Genomic DNA, 20397 nt, shown 5'->3' with positions numbered 1-20397 from the left:
GTGTTTTTTTTATTCTTTGCTTTCTGGCAGAGAAGAGGAAGGAGTGGAGAAATAGGATAATTCTATAATATCCATATCTACACTGTTGGAAATAAAACAAGAATAAGGACAGCATCATCATAATTATATTTAGACCTTTTTATATATTCTATGTAAGCTTGAATGTAAATGTGGGAACCTTGCATCTGTGTAAACCAGAAATGAAACTGGCATATTTTTTACCTTTATTTATTCTGTGAAATTTCACTGAGAGGAAGCCTCTTTTTTGCAGGAACATCCATCCATCTATTTTTACACACACTTAGAATTTAAAAAGACCAAGAAAATAAAAAATAAAAAGGGTGACAGACAAAAATACCAGACAGGATATGTAGATGTAAGATTCTCGAGGTCTTTTAATAATCTTATCATTTTGTTACACTGTCTACACATATTGTCAGCTGCACTTTTTTGCCAGCCTTTTCAAATCTGCTTGACATTTGCAACACACAGCTTCAGTCACCAGTTTAATGTGGGAGGAAACCAGACATCTGAACCAGAGTATGACCTCATCAGAATATGAGCTCCAGCATAATTATGCTGTATGTGTGCTGACCCACAACCAGACTACATGAATTACTGGGTGAGGAAGGGAATTCTCTGTGCAAGTAAATATAAGCAGTGATTACATTTCAGCAAGGGGACCACTAAGAATTCAGCCTCTCCACATCACAGCACTCCCTGGGTATTTTGGGGTTTTAGTGGCTGGATGTTCAGACAAGGCCAAGCTTGCTGTAATTACACAGTGCTTCTGGCAGCAGTCTTCCATGGCAAAGAACAAGAGACTTTCCTCAGAACGGGTGTGTTAGGTTTGTAGTCTGCAGAACCAGGTTGATCAGTTTATGGCCATATAAAATATGTAACCTGAACTGCTTTTTTTAAAATTAGGAACACAAAATCATCCAGTAAGAGGTAGATACATAAGCAACCAAGTGTACCCATTGTACCCATTTATATAGTGTATATATTTACACACACACGTATTACTCAATTTTGTTGTACTGACAATAAAGGAATTCTTTTCTATTCTAAGTGTTTTAATAGTGAACAGCAGTCATATACCTAACTGACAGGTAAGTCAGGGGAAACATGAACTGCTTGAGGACATCTAAAGGCTATTTCAGAAGCATCTCTACCTTTCTAAGAATATAATTCCAGGAGAAACAGTTTTTCATGATTCAGTTAAAACTATAATGAAGTATTGGTGGCCTGAATCCAAAATTATAAACAGGATCATACAGCACGTAGATAATGGCCTAAACAATAGTGACAGTGATTCCATTTGGTTTTACTTGATTGGGACAGATGGATTGGGATTGGAAATATATATACAGTATGCTTTATACTTTTGCTGTTAGAAGTGTTCAGAGACATCCTGTATGAACTTGGTTTGAAGTATACTCAACCCTTGACTTAGCAAATCTCTGCAGGCATTTTCATATTTAGAAACTTATGTTTCTAGTGGTTTCTGACCTGAAATGATGGAGAAAGTCATGGTCAAAAGGTTAAACTGTTTTATTTCTCTTGAGGGAAGGTTTGTGGTAGTTTAATCTCTGTCCTCATCGCTGCCTGTCTGTCTGTTCTCCCACAGCAGAGACTCCAGATGTCTACATTGTGGAGCGTCTGTTCTCCAGCAGTCTGGTCGTCGTGGTGAGCACTGCCATGCCGCAGCGCATGAACATCTACCACTTTAAGAAGGGGACCGAGATCTGCAACTACAGCTACCCCAGCAACATCCTGTCTGTCAAGCTCAACAGACAGGTGAGTGTTCCTGGACCCTGGAACATTACGGTGTAGCCATACAAGTTCATCACATAGACACATACTTATAAACAGCCCATGTTGCTGTCAGTCTTTATGCTAAGCTAAGCTAACCAGCTGTTCATGGCAGCTTCATATTTACCATACAGACGTCTTCTCATCAGTCTCTCCACCAGGAAGCAAATAAGCTTAATTTCCCACAATGTCAAACTATTTATTGAACTTGTTAAATCAATATTTTTTCTTGTTAAAACATGATAAGTTAGCCTGGTTCCAGACCTTTGAATCACTGCCCACATTTCATTATTTCTTAATAAGTGATTTAAATAGTAAATTCTATTTCTAACACTTATGTATGTAGCTAAGAGCTATTTTTTATTTCGTTTTTATTATATCTTTGAATTTTTTTTCAGTGTGGAATTAAACCTCTTTGGGTTTCCCCATTCATAGATAAGCCTTGTCCAATACTGTAAATAACCCTTCTTGTAGAATGAGTCTGAGTCTGAGCTGTTTATTTTATATTTGTGTAAAAGTGAATGCATGGTTTTTTTCAAAATCTGCCTCCCGACAAGAAATTGAATCAACCAATAAGCTTGTTAACCTTTAAAAAAATAGTGGTCTCCAAACTCAAGCCAAGATACCTTGTGGTTTATTAGGGGTATTTGACAAAGATATTTCAGAGCATCATCTGTATATGTTGCATTCCTTGTCTCTTGGACAGCTGATGTCCATCAGTCTGTATGTCTTGACCTTTTAGAGACATGCTGAGATAAATGACATGCTGTCTCTTCTTACTTACAGAATTGAGTAAGCTTGCATGCAAACCACTACATAGCCTCATCCCGCCATTTCCAACTAAGGAAATGTTTTGCGTGATTCTTTTTGATACATCACCACCCGACTGGGAACATTTTAAATAAGTGTGCCCAATGACATCACAAGCAGATGTTTCCATTCAGGGTTCAGCACAACAAAGGACACCATGTTCCAAATATTGTTCCAGTTTTCAACACACATTGCTTTACTCAGTCACCAAACAAAAGCTTCCCAGGACTATAAACAGTATGCAACCTCTCCTGACTGTGCCTTGCTGTTTCAGCCTGGCATATTCATAAGCTTCATGTGCTGCAATTCAATACTGCACCAGTCTAAGAGGAATTCAACCTGCATCTCAGCCATGATCTCGATCAACTTCATTTTGTGGGGTTGATTTTTTTGAATTGAACCTTAATTATTGGAAACACTGCACTGAACCAAAGATCACATTCATCCACTGTCAGGCTTTTTAGACATGATAGGGACATGGCTCTAGAGATGGTAATGTTAAGCAGTTGGTCCATCACATTGGTCCAGAATGAAATATCTCAGTAAATATAGATTGATTACCATAAATTTGGAGTTGACATTCATTCTAATGATGAATCCTAATGACTTTGATAATCTCTAACTTGTCCTCTAGAGCCATCTTTGATTTATGCTAAACTAATGACATTCCCATCAACCTCAACTGTACTTCATGGTTGATGCTAATTAACAAATGCTTACACGCTAAGCTAAGATTATGAACATGGTAAACATTACCTGCTAAATATTAACACTGTCATTGTGAGTGTGTTGCCATGCTGACACGTTAACATATATTTCTTCATTTAAGCAAGCATCAGGAGTTATAGTGATGTAGCACTGGTCTGCCATTTGACCAAGGGTGTGATGGGTAACCCCTGGAGCTGCAACTGAACATTATTTTCATCAATTAATCTGTCAATTATTTTCTCAATGAATCGATTAGTTGTTTGATCAGAAAATGGTGAAAAAAGTAAATCACTGTTTCCCAAAGCCCAAGATGAAGTTTTCAGATGCCTTGTTTTGTCCCAACCAACAGTCCCCAACCCAAAGATATGGTAAATGGACTGCACTTATGTAGCACCTTTCTAGTCTTCCGACCACTCAAAGCGCTTTTAGACTACAAATCACATTCACCCATTCACACACACATTCATACGCAGATGGCAGGTGCTGCCATGCAAGATGCAAACCCGCACATCAGTAGGATATAATCATTCACACACAGATGGCACAGCCATCCGGAGCAATTTAGGGTTCAGTAACTCTCCCAAGGACACTTTGACATGCAGACTGGAAGAGCTGGGAATCAAACTACTGATCTTCCAATTAGTGGACGACCCACTCTACATCCTGAGCCACAGCCACATTCAGTTTACTGTCATAGAGTACTAAAGAAACCAGAAAATATTCACATTTAAGAAGCGTCTCTGACTTTTTTTCTTAAAAAATGATTGATCAATTATAAAATTATTTGGCGATTGATTTAATAGTTGGCGACTAATCGATTAATCGACTAATCATTGCAGCTCTAGTGACCACACCTCCTAAATCTCAACCAGGTGTTGTGCAGTCCTGTGTTTCAAACAAGCTGATTGGTTGATCTAACTTCCTTTCAGGAGGTGAGTTTCAAAATGGAAAAAAAATGAACACATTGATGAAACACCCAAATCCATATACAGTATCAGTCAAAAGTTTGAACACATCAATGAGAAAGTTTTAACTGGTAATGTAAGTATTAAAGAAAGAGCTACAAGAACGTTCATCACATTTATTTACGTTGCAGCTTGGACAAACTCGTTCCAGCCCCTAAGTCTGATTGTGTTATTCTTTATTCTTTGTTATTCTTGTGCAAATTTGTGACAATATTTAATAGCTTTAAATGCTGTAGATTTTTTCGTTTTATTGGTAGCAGTAAGTGCACAAAACCTAACTATTGAGTACTATAGCAAAATCAGTGTGTTTTGAATGTCAGTAACTACCTAGTAATAGAAGTATTTAATCATTTTGGTGAGAAAATCCAGATTTTTTTAGGTTATAAGACACCCTGCTTTCTCAGTATTGTTACTAGATGGTCAAGGTGAGGAGTTCATGTGCTTTGTTACAACAGAAGATCTCCAAACTCACTGTTATGACACAACAGCTAGATTGTTGACAGAAATATGATCTCTGAATGTTCTGAAGTGAACAATAGTGTTTCATTTCACTGTATGTGTTGTTTGTCACTTTTAAAGAGAGAAACTGCAGCTCCTTTGTGGGATTGACTGTAAAACATTTGTTGTGACACAGTGAGTGGGGTTTCACTGATGTGGGCCTATAGAGTCTGCATTTACTGTGTTACATTGGAGTGAAATGACCTGAAGGCTGCTGTGTCTTGCAGAGGCTTGTGGTGTGCCTTGAAGAGTCCATTTATATCCACAACATCAAAGACATGAAGCTACTCAAGACTCTGCTCAACACTCCGTCCAACCCCTCAGGTAAGATGTAGTACCAAGACACAGGAACTGCTGCAAGTATGTTAGTCTTATTGTTGTAGTCTGACGGGGCAACAAACATGATCAGACAGGTTGTAAACAAACCAAAGTCAAATTTATTTGGAAGGGAGATGCACATGAACAGCAACATTATTACCCAAACTGTTTCCTCTAAACATCTGTCACAGTTTACAGACCCACTTCCTGCACACATATTTTACCTGCACCGTGAAGGATTATCAGCAACATTTCTGGTGTGCCCACATTCAGTTTGACCTCCAAATAAAGTGGTTTAGATAATCTGGATAAACTGAATGCTCATGTTTCTTTACCTGTCAAGACTTCGTTGTAGTGATGCCCAGTGTTGGGCAAATAACCAGAAAAATATAATCACTTACATATTACGTATTACTCATTTAAAAAGTAATTACATTAGACACAACATCTTAAAAGAAAAGGAAATGTTCTGGTTTAACAAGCATGGTATTTACTGAACTTCCACAGGTAGCTTAAAAGATAGGTTCACAACATTTAAGAGTGTCTTAAAACAACAGTCAGGTGTCCATATGAACAATGAAAGAGGTTTTCGTCTCTGTAATCATTCCTCCTGTTCATACTGGCTATTAAAATATCCTCTTCAAATGTGCTTCAATGTAAGTGATGGAGGCCAAAATCCACAGTGTGTCCACACAGTCATTTAGTGCAAATTGCATTTAAAAGTTGATGTGAAGCTTATATGAGGCTTTAGCAGTCTGAGTTAGTCATATCAAGTGGATATCTGACACATTTACAGTCTTTTTAGCATCAAATTCCCTCTTTGTGTTTCCTCAGACAGTGTTTCCCCGTTGAGCTGTGGTGGCAGTATAGTAACAAAAAGAGGGACTTTGGCACTAAAAAGACTGTAATGTTGAAAGATATCTACTTGATTTGACTCATTTGGACGTTGAAGCTCCAGATAAACTTTTAAAAACATTTTTGCACAGAAGGGCTGTGGATTTTGGACCCCATCACTTACACTGTAAGTGCATTATGAAGGGATATTCTAATGGTCAGAATGAACAGGAGGAACTATTACAGCAAGAAAAACATGTTTCAATGTTCATTTGGAAACTTGACAGTTCAAACTGTGAACCTGTCCTTTAAAACAAGACACTATCACGTTGGGGAATGTGCTTATTCACTTTCTTACTGAGAGTTAGGCAGAGGTAGAGTTAGAAGACTGATACTACTCTCATGTCAGTCCAGTATAAGGCTGCAGCCAGCAGCTGGTTAGCGTAGCTTAGCATAAAGACTGGAGACAGGGGAAACAGTTAGACTGGCTCTGTCCAAAGGAAAAAAATACCACCTACCAGCACCTGTAAAGCTCAGTAATTAACATGTCATATTTTGTTTGTTTAATCTGCACAAAAACTGCAGTTTTGTGTCTGACTGCATTGTTCCCACAGCCTCCAACTCTGAACTAAACCAGCTGATTCCTGAATGTAGCCTTACCAGTGGCTAACATTAGCAATCCAAGGCAACTTCAGAGTTAGGAACTAGCTGGTGAACATAGTGAAGCATTTAGCAGTTAAAGAGCCAGATATTTTTCTCAGGAATTGGTGGAGACCAAACAGGAGCTAAAAGGAGAGTAACTATTGAACTTCATTTGGGTAAACAAATAAATGCTAATGTTGTTCTGTCTGCTGGATGTGAATATAGGCAACTGTCTGCTGTTGCAGCTTTAATTTGCAACTATAATTTGTCCTTTAACCACCTCTTCTCTTGCAGGTCTCTGTGCTCTTTCTATCAATCATTCCAACTCCTACCTGGCATACCCTGGCAGTGCCACCATCGGGGAGATCATAGTGTATGATGCCAACAATTTGGTGAGCAACATGTCATCACAGAATATGTCAAATATAATGCTATTTTCTGTTATTATTCATGATTTTAAATGGAGTCATCTAATTTTATTGCAGTTACATTCTTTTCATTGTATTTCATTCAGTGTCTGTAGGCTGGGTTATAACAGTCTTTTTAGTCTAACGTATTGCAGCAGAGCAGACAGACAGAACAATGTAAAACTGAAGTGGTGAGTAGAAGAGGTAGATAATGAATAAAGGTCAAAATCTCATCAGACATGAATATGCAGCTTAATTCAGTTCTGGATTATTATGTTAAAAAGCTTTTATGAACTGTGAGCAGCAGTGTCACTATTTGGTTGATTCCCCTGTATGTATGCACTGATTAAAAACATGCACTCCCTTAGGATTTAAACATGGTAAGCCCTCAACAACAGCCTGGCTGGGGATGAGATATATTAAGGTCATAATTTGAATGTTGTGTAAAAATATGAACATGAGCATGAAATATACGCTGAAAATAGGGACACTGGAAGCCTTAAGTTGTTCCATTTCACACTTTTAGTTTAGTTGGTTTTACATGCAGGTTTAAATTTAGTTTACATATAATTTGATTTTATAGTACCAGTCAAACGATCGGACACACCTTCCCATTCACGTGAATGAGAAAGTGTGTCTAAACTTTTGACTGGTACTATACATATAATTTACACATAGTTTTACATATAATTCCATATATTTTAGTTTTACGTATACTGTAATTTAACATTTAGTTTCATTTTACATATACTTTTTATAAAATGTAATTTAACACATATGTTAGTTTAACATATAGTTACATATAGTTTTACATATAACTGCCATCACAGATGGAAGAAATACTCAGATCTTTACCTAAGTAAAACTAGCAATACCACAATGCATTCAAAATCTTACTTAAATAAAAGTACATAAGTATTGTCTGCAGAATTTATGTAAAGTATTAAAACTAAAAGTACTCATTATGCAAAATAGCCCAAGTGAGAGTGTTATATTTATCATACATGTGTATATATTATTTTAATATTAAAACTGATTAATTGATGTGTTCTTGTAAGCAGCATTTTAACATTGCCAAGGTAGAGCAAATCTTAACACCTGATACTGTTGAATAGTCTAATCTATGCAATCAATCAATCAATGCATATATAATAAATTGGTAATATGTTTTACGGATATAAATCTTGATCTGAAATGTTACTAGTAACAGTGAACAGTATAGCTATGAAATAAATGTAGAATACAATATTCTAAAATACAATATTTCCCTCTGAAATGTAGTGGAATGGAAGTACAAAGTAGCACAAAATGGAAATACTCAAGTAAAGTACAAGTACCTCAAAACTGTACTAAAGTACAGTACAGTAAATGTACTTAATTGCATTCCACCACTAGTTGCCATATATAGTTAAACTTTAGATATAGTTCCATGTAGTTAAGTTTACATGTAGTTTTACATATCAATGGCTGAAGAGCACAACCTCCTATCTGAAAAATGCACCTTTTTGAAAAAACTTGTTTAAAAAAGACTTTGTTTTCTTGCAGAATGCTATTTGTTGAGGATACCCAATACATAATACACTGTTTTTGGACTATATTGTATTGTGTGGTATTGTTTACAGTATTTTTGTATGGTTATTATGGTATTGTTAACACATAATGTAGTAATATAGTCCAAAACAGTGTATTATGTATTGAGTATCCATAACAAATAGCGTTATTGCAAGAAAACAAGTTTTTTTTAGTTTTCTCAAAAAAGTGTATTTTTCAGATAGGAGGTTTTGCTCTTCGGCCATCGATATAGTTACATATAGTTTTTAATTTGGACAAAAATATATGTATGATAATCAGTAACCACCTTACTTTATTAAAACAAAAATTAAGCTGTTATTGAGATCTCATTATTTAATATGTGGACAAAAAAACACATAACATAAAAATAAGATCCAAGTTGTAACTAGACTCATCCTTTAAATACTAAGCACAATGGGTTAACATTTTCAACACTGCAAATTAAACATCACACACCCGCAACTGATCTTATTGACAGAACATGAGTTGTCTCGGGGGACTGCTTTCTTTGAAACACTGTTATCACAGGTCATCTTCTCTGACAGTGTGTTCTGATACTTGTTTGTCTGAGTCTGTTCACTCTGATGGCGCCTTCTCTGGTGTCTGTTTGTACGACACCTTAGACTTCAAGATATTTTTCCTGTGATCTTGGGAATGGTGCCATTTTGTATGATGTCCAAGAACTGATGCTGACGTCTCAGGATATGCTAAATATACCACACATGTAACAGTGAGCTGGGAGGAACGCCTGGGATTTCAGGACACTGCTGACCACACATCAGGGAGGGCATCTCTGAGTTTATGATGTGACTTGGCTAAGAGGGGACTTCTTTGGATCCATATACTATACTCAGTCTGATAGAAAATGGACTGTGAGTTGTTGTGATACTGTCGGCTAGGACACATGATACCACTGGTGTAAAGTAACTAAGTACATTTACTCAAGTACTGTACTTAAGTACAATTTTGAGGAACTTGTACTTGGAACTACAGATGAAGATTTGACACAATGGATAATATAACAAGCTTTTAAAATACAACACATTGTTAAAGATGAAACCAGTGGTTTCCAACCTTTTTGGCTTTTTACGTTACAAGAAGCAGTGTGTAGTCGGGGTCACATTTCACATGTCTATGAGTTGTTAACAGCTCCAACAAATAAAGACTTTTCCCTCTAAACTTCTCACATACTTTCATTTCAATAAATGTTCAAATGATCCAATATTTCAGCAAAAATCAAAGATTAGAAGAAAAGTCCAAAACTGAAAACAGATTTGTGTATCAGAACTTTGTTTTTTCTTCTTTCCTCTCCCATTAATCATCTCACCACCCCTCAGATTTATCTGCTGACCCTTTGGAGGGGCCAGACCCCTAGGTTGGGAACCACTGGACTAAACTAGCTAACTGTATATAAAGTAGTTGAAAGTAGCTCCACCTCCAGCAGCTACAACAGTAACATGCTGCTCTAACACTGATGCTTCACTATTAATGATCTAATGATGTCATATATAATAATATATCAGTCAGAGGGACCAAACCACTACTTTTACTGCAATACTTTAACTACATCAAGCTCATAATACTTATGTACTTTTACTGCAATACTTTAACTACATCAAGCTCATAATACTTATGTACTTTTACTGCAATACTTTAACTACATCAAGCTCATAATACTTATGTACTTTTACTGCAATACTTTAACTACATCAAGCTCATAATACTTATGTACGTTTACTGCAATACTTTAACTACATCAAGCTCATAATACTTATGTACGTTTACTGCAATACTTTAACTACATCAAGCTCATAAAACTTATGTACTTTTACTGTAGTAGGATCTTTCATGTAAGACTTTACTTGTAATGGAGTATTTTTACAGTGCTGTATTGGTACTTTTACTTAAGTAAATGATCTTAGTACTTTTTCCACCACTGTGTGATACCAGGAAACCATCTTTCATAACAATGCAGTGCTGGGAAAGTCTGCCTCACTCAGGAGTGAGAGCACTTTGTTTCAGTTGTTCTTATCTCCTTGTAAACACATGTTTAAAGTTTCTCAGTTTGTTCCAGTGTGTGTTGCTCTCATTGTTCCTGCATTGCTAGGTGAAACCACGTAATGTTTTTAACTTTTCTCATGCTCAGATCACCTCAGGTTTCTTCTTACCTGGAAACATGTCAGTTGATCTCACCCACACGCTGGCTGTTTCATGTGAACTCAGCCAGACAAAGAACACCTCCCTCTGCTCTGTGTTGCTTCATGCAGCACAGAAAGTTTGGCCCAACAGGATGAAAACATCTTTTTCTTCACTTTGTCATGACTCAGTTTTTGGTATTGTGCTATGCCACTGCTATGATAAGAACACATACATGCGAATGTGCCCTAAGCTCATTGGTTCCTACTGAAGATATAGGTTCATTTTCAAAAAGGTTCAGTAATTTCCTAAAACATCCAAAGGACTAAACTTTTTAATTTTGCTATTTTTGTCTTTTGTCATTTCAGAGCACAGTGACAATGATCCCAGCTCATGACAGTCCTCTGGCAGCTCTCACATTCAACGCCTCGGCCACCAAACTTGCCAGCGCCTCCGAGCGGGTAAGAATGAGTCCCTGAGTGGGTAAGGGGTTAGGGTTAGGGTCTGGAATGTGTGCAAGAAAAAGACAACAAGCTTTGACTATTTCTTGGCTCTAAGCAGTTGTCAGGCAATTAGTGGAGACTCCAGGATGTTCCTGCTCCCACCCAACGATTAGTCCGACACAAAACTCTGCAGTTTTTGTGCAGATTAAACAAACCACATGTTAATTAGTAAGCTTTACTGTAGAGTGTTTCTTGTAATATTGACAAAAATATACATCAATAATGATGTAAAATAAGGAAAATACAGTTTCTTTTATTAAATGGATCTTGTTATATCCAGAATTTATTTTGCATTATAACAAGAAACTCACCAGGCATTTGTCATGGTGGCAGCAGTACCGCTGTAGATTATAAATGAAGGGGCAGTGAAGATTGTAGTTCCTCTTTTAAATTGAATCATTTGGTGGTTGCTAGGGAAGAAACACACTACTCCCATTCAAATAAATGGGAGGACTGGTGGTTTTGCCGCACCGCCTGATTTGGTCTGAATACGGCCTTACAGAGAGCATCTGCTGGAGAATGTGTAGCTCTTGTTTACAGCAAAGTAAAGAAAGCACCTCACTGTCTGTCTGTCTCACAGGGCACCGTCATCCGAGTGTTTTCCATTCCTGAGGGCCTGCGTCTGTTTGAGTTCCGCCGGGGAATGAAGAGGTCAGAGTTCACACACATCATATAAGATCCGCACTCATAAAAACAGCAAAGTCAATGTGTGTACACAGCTAAAGACACGAACCAGACCAAATCATCTAAATCATGATTTAACATGGAGCATAAATATCTTGCAGGCACATTGGCATGCATGCACTTACACCTCGAGGCTTCATTACATGATGATGACTGATCTATAAGTATTAAAAGTGACGTGATCTGTACTGGCTATTATACTCAAATAGCTGAGTAGACTGATGAGCTTTCAGCTAATAGCCTGCAGCTGATGCTGAAAGTTAATTATCCACTTTAAATTATTCATCATTCCTCAAGTGTTTATGTGTATGTGTGTATGTTTACATCTGTTGTTCTGTCTGCAGGTACGTCAATATAAGCTCTTTGTCCTTCAGTCCTGATGGCCAGTTCCTCTGTGCTTCCAGCAACACAGAGACAGTGCATATCTTCAAACTGGAGCAACTGGGACCGAGGTACACCACACACACACACACACACACACACACACACACACACACACACACAGATGTATTTCCATCGCTTCAGAGGACATTACACTGACTTACATTCATTTCCTGGAGACTTCTCCTAACCTTTACCATAACCACCACATGCCTAACCCTAACCCTTACCCTAACTTTAATATAACCCTAAACTAACCTTAACTTTAAACCAAGTCTTCACCCTAAAATTAATGATTTACGTTGGGGGAGCCACAACATGACTATGTAAACAGATTTACGTCCCCACAATGTGAGGAATGCCTGGGCCATACACACACATACACTCATGCACACACACACACACACACACACACACACACACACACTCTCCTCCCTAGTTACCTCCTCCAGCTGTCTCTGGGGGTTCCCAATGCATTTCCAGTTGTCCAAAATGAACCTGTGGAATTTGGTCTTTAAATCTGTTTCTTCCAAGAAGCACTAAAATCAGATAGCATTACTGACAGAGACAGAACGTTACTGGATGCAAGATGCTTCTTACTAACTGTAGAGCAGCAGGTCAAACAGCTAAACCAACCTCTGAAGAAGAGATATTATTGGCTGCTGGAGGAGACAGTTTTACTGATCATGAACTTGTGTGTGATTCTACAGATGCGGAAGACTTTACATTAAAACAGTCATTAGTTCATTTGTCCATTTGTCCTAACACACAGTGGAAGCTTTTCTAACAAAGGCTTTGTACTCTGTATGCAGTGGAGAAGACGAGGCTGCCACCTGGTCAGCCTACGTGGGGAAGATGTTCTCAGCAGCCAGCAGCTACCTCCCTGCTCAGGTATCCGGAATGATGAGCCAGGACCGGGCCTTCGCCACCGTTCACCTCCTCACATCTGGCCAGAGGAACGTCTGCACCCTAGCTATGTGAGCCTCTCTGTGGAATCAGGGCCTGCACATTTGCATGCTGTTGTTTTTTTTGTGTGTACTTTTAAGTGTATTCTTGTCAGAACATGTTGTGTTTTTAGACCTTGAGAGAGAGATTTTGGCCAGCCCTGACCTCCTCACATGACTATTTGAGGATTAAAGCTGGAGTGCAGGACTTTTGTCTCCCCTTTTCAGTGAGAGTAATTACAAAAATACTGTCAACAAGTGTTTACATCATAGGCTCTGTCGTAATGTACTCCGTCGTTACTGTTGCAGCTGTAAAACGGTGGATAAATTGTTTTGAGTGTCACACAACCCCCACGAAATGACTAGTTTCACTATCACAATTTGATCCATTCGGTCCGATAACATTTGGAAAGTCTAGAAGAGCCGCACCATTAAATTATTTTATCCCCATTCAAGTTAGCAGAAGGCTAACTGGAAGTTAGCCACCCCAGCTGGCAGAAGTCTGCATTCATGCATTCATCCAGCCAGCACAGGAATATCAAACCTGACACCAGATTAAAAACTCTGTACACTGTGAAATACAGAAAGATTTCTCTGTTAGTGATGGGCTTAATCAGCATTGTGTGAACTCAGTTTGCAAGGGCTTGAATGTAATGTTCAGTCATATGTAAAAGTTCCACACTGCAAGTTTAAGGCGTGATATCTCACAATCCAAAGGGCAGCTATGACATTTACTGACCAAATTTATGCTACCCAGGGGATGAGCCCTTTTGAGTTTAATGACACCATTGCTTTTAGCGCCACCTTTGGGAGAAAAATTTGAGTTTTTAATCTCTAATCTCTAAATGACTGGCACAGGAAGGGATTTGATTTCAAACTATTTTTAGGAATAAAAATAATTCACTTCCTTGTTTCTCACTGTTGGACCGGACTAAAGTGAATGGCTACGATTGTTCCAAAACAACTGAAATGGAAACTCAATTGGATGTTTCAGGATCCAGAAGCTTCCGCGGCTGCTGGTGGCCACGGATGATGGCCAGCTGTTCATCTACAATGTGGATCCACAGGACGGAGGCGAATGCATGTTGGCGCACAAACACAGGTGAGGCTGCAGCTGATTTCACAAGGGTTGGATGGATGTTAGGCATTAGGCTGTGACATCTGTATATCTACATAGGAAACGGCAAATACAAAATAGAGAATCTAAGAGTAAAAATTGACATGGTAGAAAAACATCTGGATAGTTTTCAAGATAATACACTAATGCATCACAATCAGACTGCATACATAAACCATAAACCTCATTTCCTGCTAATTTCCAAGATGTTTCCTGGAAAGAACTATGCAATGTGGTACTAATTGGAAAATAGAGATAGTGTTCCATTAATACACATCTGATTAATTAATCTGATTCCAATCATTTGCTGAATGATTTTGAGAGTTTTCTATTCAGTGCATTTTTTCTATAATCACCACAAAATTACAAAGCTCCTTCAAGGAAATTTTAAGTAAATTACACACCTGCAAAAGAATAATTAATATAATCGCAGGAAAATCCAGAATCCCAATTGTGGGCCATGGCCACGGGGATGGTGCAGGGATGGTGGTGTGGTCCTGTGGGTGTCCTGCCTTGACACCTTCTTGGGCTACTATTGTTATTATTATTACTAGTCATATCTATTATTATTATTGTTATTATTATTGTTATAATGCTTCTCTGTATCTCTCTCTCCCCCTCCCTCCTTCTTTCTCTCTCAACCCAATCAGTCAAGGCAGATGGCCGCCCACCTAGAGCCCTTTTCTTCCCGTTAAAGGGGAGTTTTTCATTGTCGCTGTCACCAAGTGCTGATCATGGGCGAATTGTTTGGTCTCTGTAAATTAAAGAGTATGCTCTGGACCTACTTTATGTGAAAAGTGCCTTGAGATAACTTCATTTGTGATTTGACGCTGTATAAATAAAATTGAATTGGAAAAAAAAAAGGAATAATATTTAAAAGCCGAGTACTCGTTTGTAATGTCCTTTAAGTAAATACAGTGTGAATATAAGGATATGGATTTAACTATTAATTAGTCAAAAACTCATAGAGAAGGTTTGATATCAATTTATACATTCAGGCTGAGAGGAGCCATACAGCCATTGTTTGCGCTTTATTTCATTACATTTGTGTAATGTGTGCTCTCCTTCTGGTCCTGGTCAACACACAAGCAGCTGAATTTTGTATTATTTGCTTCTGAATTGTAGTGTAGTAGAAGTATAAAGAGGCATAAAATGGAAATACTCAAGTAAAGTACAAGTATCTCAAAACTACAGTACCTGAGTAAATGTACTTTGTCACATTTCACTGGGAAACGTGTTAATGTATGCAGAATGCATTGCAATTCTTCAAAATAAAAATAAGCAGAGGTCATACAGCAGTCTGGTATGTGCCATGTTTAATGACAAATCTGCCACAATACGGGCAGAAATGAGCAAACGTTTATTAAAACCTGGTCATTATCTAGATAACTGGTCCAGATACAGATTGCATGTTAATACCTGGTAGACATTATTTGCTGTTTCGAAGTCTAAATCCAAAAGCTGTAGCCACTGCCTCTCCATCAAACTGTGAGATGTTAGAGGATTAAGGAATGTTGTGAGACTTTGCTTCATTACAAATGTTTACAGCGTTTCACCAATCTTTGAATGACACATGTTCTTGCTTCCTTTGTTCTCTTCCTCCTGTCTTAGGCTCTTTGGTGTTGATGATGACCAGGATGAAGGTACAGAGTCAGAAGGGTCAGAGGTCACAGGGCCAGCACAGGCATATCCATCCTATGCTGCAACCGCTGCCTTACCAGCCACTGGTCCTGTCACTGCAACGCTTACTGGTTTGTAGCTACACACATTTCTCCATCTATGAGTTTATGTGTGACAGGAAGGGTTTGACATCACTTTCAGGCCAGCTTATTCAGGATGTGGGTTTCCTTGCAACTGCACTGTTGAAATAGTTTCCCTATCTGATCAGAGGTGTTAAAGAGCCATGGGCCAGTTAGTATCAGCTCTTATGTCCACCTTTTTATGACTGCAATTTAGCTTGATCTGAGGGCGACTGCAATGTTAACCGAGAACACCATATTTACATATGAACCATTCCAGGTGACGACCTCATAAAGCTGGTTAAAATATTACCTACAAGTGTGCAAAGCTATCATCAAGGCAAACAGTGGCTACTTTGAGGAATATAAATATGAAACATATTTCGATTTGTTTAACACTTTTTTGTTTACTACATGATTCCATGTGTGTTAGTTCATAGTTTTGATGTATTCATTATTGTTCTATAATGTAGAAAATAGTAAAATTGAAGAAAAACCCATGAATGAGTAGGTGTGTCCAATCTTTTGACTGGTACTGTAAGTTAATAAACTAAAACCGAACAATTGTAACTTGTTTAATGGCTTCACAATCAAAAATCTCCACCAGCATAGGAGTAGGAGAAATTACCAATTTTTTTTACCTTTCTTGTGGTCTCCACATGGTATTGCTATGACCGCTGTGGCCCAGATGTGTTACATTTTTAAAGAGGTGCATGTTAGTTACATTGTAGCCTGTGTTGTAGCTATCGCGGCCACTTTGTAACCTTTTAACATACAGTTATACATTCACCTCCAGGCTTGTCATGTTGCTTCTTCAAATGCTTGTGTAAAGTAAAGTTACGATGATCTAATGATTTCTCTGTTTCCTTTCCCTATTTCTAACCAGGCTACTCTGAAGATGGCGGCGCAGTGAAAGGCGAAGTCATCCCAGAACACGAGTTTGCTGCTGGACCTGTTTGTCTGGACGATGAGAACGAGTTTCCTCCTGTGAGCATCCAGAAGTGCTAACTGTCACCTATAGCTAGTTCTCCTAGTAGGCGTAAATTGTGACAGTGCATGACTAAGACTAAGATTGCAAGCTAACTGGCACGGCTCAGAAAAGATGGCCCCACACCTCTCCCAGTGTCAACATTTTTTGGGTTTGGCTGTCAAATACCAGCGAGACGCTCTACAAATGAGAGCAGTTCAGGAATTTTTTACTTACCTCACCTGAGGACAAAGTTGTCTTTACATAATTCACTTTAGCAATGAATTGTTGACTCAGTAGGTCCCCTCAGCTAAAACTAATGCATTATAACACACCAGCTCCAGGGGCCTCTCCTGGCCTGGGCATTCGGGACTATAGCCCCAAAGACTTTTTTGTTTAGCCCTAAATAATTCTCCATTTTAAGAGGTTTGTCACTAAAGAATACAGCAGTTATAATTTTGTATCTTCAGTGAATGGAGGCAAGTACAATCATATAGGACTTACTGGCTGACAGGTCTCTGTCAGTTCTTCAGCTGATGGGGCTATTATGCCAAACACTAGCTCACACAGTCAGTCAATGTGAGGAAAAAATTGATATACAAAGATTTTTTTTACTGCTAAAGGAGTTGAAGTGGAAGCAGTGGCACAAACATTCTCTCATGCTGAGCCAGGAAAACAAGATGTGTTAATGTCTGTATCAGTTCCAAGTTATGTGAACATGATATGAGCAGAGCATAAGTTATATACTTTTGCACTATTGCACTATAGCCAGCTAAACCATTAGCAATGATAGCTTAGTTGTGCCCCCATTGGCTAGCGACACCAAACTAGCATAGTCGTGTGTTAGATAGCCAAAAAGTTTTATATTTTATCGGTCTGGTAGTCCTACAAACAGTCACAACTTTTATAAGTGCAACTTTTTTCTGATCGTGTCATACATTGACAGCTAAGTTACCACAGCTTCCATAAAACAAAACTTTAGGCTACTAGCTGAGCTGATAATGTTCGTCAGTTTAAAAAGTTGTCTCACTCACGAGAGATGTCAGATTAAACTAGGAAATAAACATTTAATCTAAATAATTTAGTGTCACTCACACATCACTGAAGGACATTGTCAGATGTAATATACAGTATATTGTGTAATCATATATTGCGGTTCATATCAAGTAGGTCCATCAGAAATGACTTTGCAACCAAATTATGAAAGTTTACTCACTTTGAGTAGTTAGCCGTTTTCAACTGTCATACGTGAAATTGCCATTGTATTATGGGTTTTGAGGGTTTTCCAACATGTAGGCCTAGTAATAATGGCAGTAGGTATCTGATATGGCGCTCATTTTGTTTTGATACATTTGAGTGGCTGAAATGTTGAAGAGCAGATAATATGGAAAATCAAAAGCAAACCCTTCTTTCCTTCTCCAATTTTCACATTTTTAAGCAATGTGAAGCCCTTACATGCAAGAAAAAAAATGCATGGAAACGGTCTATCTAGAAGTATGTTTGAAAAAGTTTTTTGATGGAGAAGAATCTGGGCTCAACCCCTGATGATTAACAGCCCAGCCAGCGCCCCTGACCAGCTCTGCAATAAATCCTCCCTTCATGAAGGTTAGAATGATCAGTATTTGTTGAAACTGCTTTAGAGGTGTTGATTCAACTTTATGATCATTTTAGGTTGTAGTTTGTGGTGCAGCTGAATTGTATTGGGTTACACTGAGGAGTGGTTTGAATATTTAGGCTGCTGTCATTGATATAAATACTGTATGGTGGCCAAAATATTCTATCCCAAAAAATGTTAGCAATCCCTAACCCTAGCAACAGGACAGTAGTAATTGGAAAATTCTTCTCTTGTATCCAACTCCATTTAACAGCATTGTCTGTTTCTTCATGTAAGTGAACTTTCACTAATAGGAAGAGGTAGAAATTACAGAGATATAACACTTCCATGCCCTCTGCAGGACCTTTTGTCGTAGTAGATTTCCTCTTCAGTAGACATAAACACCCCACTCAGGTTCTATGGTTCCACACTGTGTAACTACGTTACTACATGAACAGAGTGAGTACTGTGGACTATGCCAGATTATGTGCCTTTCATTAAAGGAAAATTCCGGTATTTTCCTATTGTGGCTATGCTGCTAACTTTACACCTCCATTGAAGAGTTTCATTAGATGCAGAATCAGGCAAAAAAAAAGAAAGTGTACTGGGGAAAGTAGTGTATGCCTCATAAAGCTCCAAATGTACTTCAAGTCCCCCTCCACTCAAAAATGTGTTTGTGTCGTGTTACGTCACTGTGGTGTTTGAGCTTCACTGTGTATAATGATGTCTGTGCAGAGTTTGTTGTCACATTCATCTGCTGAAGGGGGGAAGTTTCTCTGTGCTCACACGTTTAACACGTGCACCTACAATCATGATTTGTGACATCACAACTAGTTTGGTCTAGCCAATCGTGGTCCAGTATGCAACTTGAAACCTGTCCACATCAGAAGGAATGAGTAAACCAGTGCACATACACTGAAAATTGACTTTTCAGTGAAGTAGGAGACATCTTCTGTCCAGTAGTTTAACTTTTGAAATGAATAATAATTGCATATATTCTGGATTTTTCAGTGAGGGAGAAGTAGATTTCATTTTAAGAATGTTGGGTCTCTGTAAATTTAAGAGTATGGTCTAGACCTGCTCTATGTGAAAAGTGCTCTGAGATGATTTTTGTCATGATTTGGGGCTATATAAATAAAAATTGATTGATTGATTGAATATTGGACCAGGATTGGCTTCCAAACTAGTTATGATGTCACAAATCATGCTCATAGGCCCACCCATAAAAATCTAATTTTCAATGAGCACAGAGACACTTTCAGCAGCTGAAAGTGAAACAGCTTTCTAGTGTCAAACTCTGCACATACATCATTCTGCACAGCTCCAACATCCAAATAAAGGAACAAGAAGAAAAACATATTCTTGAGTGAAGGGGGACATTAACTAATGTATTGAATTTTTGCAGAGGAAAACCATATAAGAGTCAAATTATCACTCAAAGCAGAATATTTTAATGTGTTCAAAACCTTCTGGAGGGGATCTTTAAATTTTACGTAAATCCTTTAACCGCCTTTAACTCTGGGTCCTACTGACCTATTATACATAACTAACAGCATAGGGATCTACTTCCAGAGCAACAGCAGCAGTAATAACAAAACATAAATACTCATTATTTCCTATAATAGCATAACTCATATACAGCATGAGGTAAATGTACAAAAATGCAAAAATCCTTACAAAAATGTCTTGTAAGGTTTTGATGCATTGTAGGGGTTGTACCGGAATTCGCCTTTAACTATGCACCAGAAAGTGGGACGTGCTCT

At 38.1% G+C, this 20397-nt stretch overlaps 1 protein-coding gene across 4 annotated transcripts in view; it reads left to right on the top strand.

Annotated features, from left to right (window-relative positions):
- The window catches only part of wipi1 (WD repeat domain, phosphoinositide interacting 1), a 29598-nt gene that overhangs the window by 8349 nt on the left and 852 nt on the right, over positions 1–20397 (top strand). For 3 of the 4 annotated variants that reach the window (XM_042394039.1, XM_042394037.1, XM_042394036.1), the window contains 10 exons: positions 1631–1800; positions 5024–5120; positions 6885–6982; positions 11074–11166; positions 11789–11859; positions 12237–12344; positions 13086–13250; positions 14212–14319; positions 15946–16085; positions 16960–17060. In XM_042394039.1, the coding sequence (XP_042249973.1) occupies positions 1631–1800; positions 5024–5120; positions 6885–6982; positions 11074–11166; positions 11789–11859; positions 12237–12344; positions 13086–13250; positions 14212–14319; positions 15946–16085; positions 16960–17060 (1151 nt within the window). The remainder of the gene's footprint in view (positions 1–1630; positions 1801–5023; positions 5121–6884; positions 6983–11073; positions 11167–11788; positions 11860–12236; positions 12345–13085; positions 13251–14211; positions 14320–15945; positions 16086–16959; positions 17061–20397) is intronic. The other variant, XM_042394038.1, reaches the window with a different exon arrangement.

This window comes from Thunnus maccoyii, chromosome 18 (genome assembly GCF_910596095.1).
Source record: "Thunnus maccoyii chromosome 18, fThuMac1.1, whole genome shotgun sequence".
Classification (NCBI taxonomy): Eukaryota; Metazoa; Chordata; class Actinopteri; order Scombriformes; family Scombridae; genus Thunnus; species Thunnus maccoyii.
This window is presented reverse-complemented; position numbering and strand designations above follow the sequence as displayed.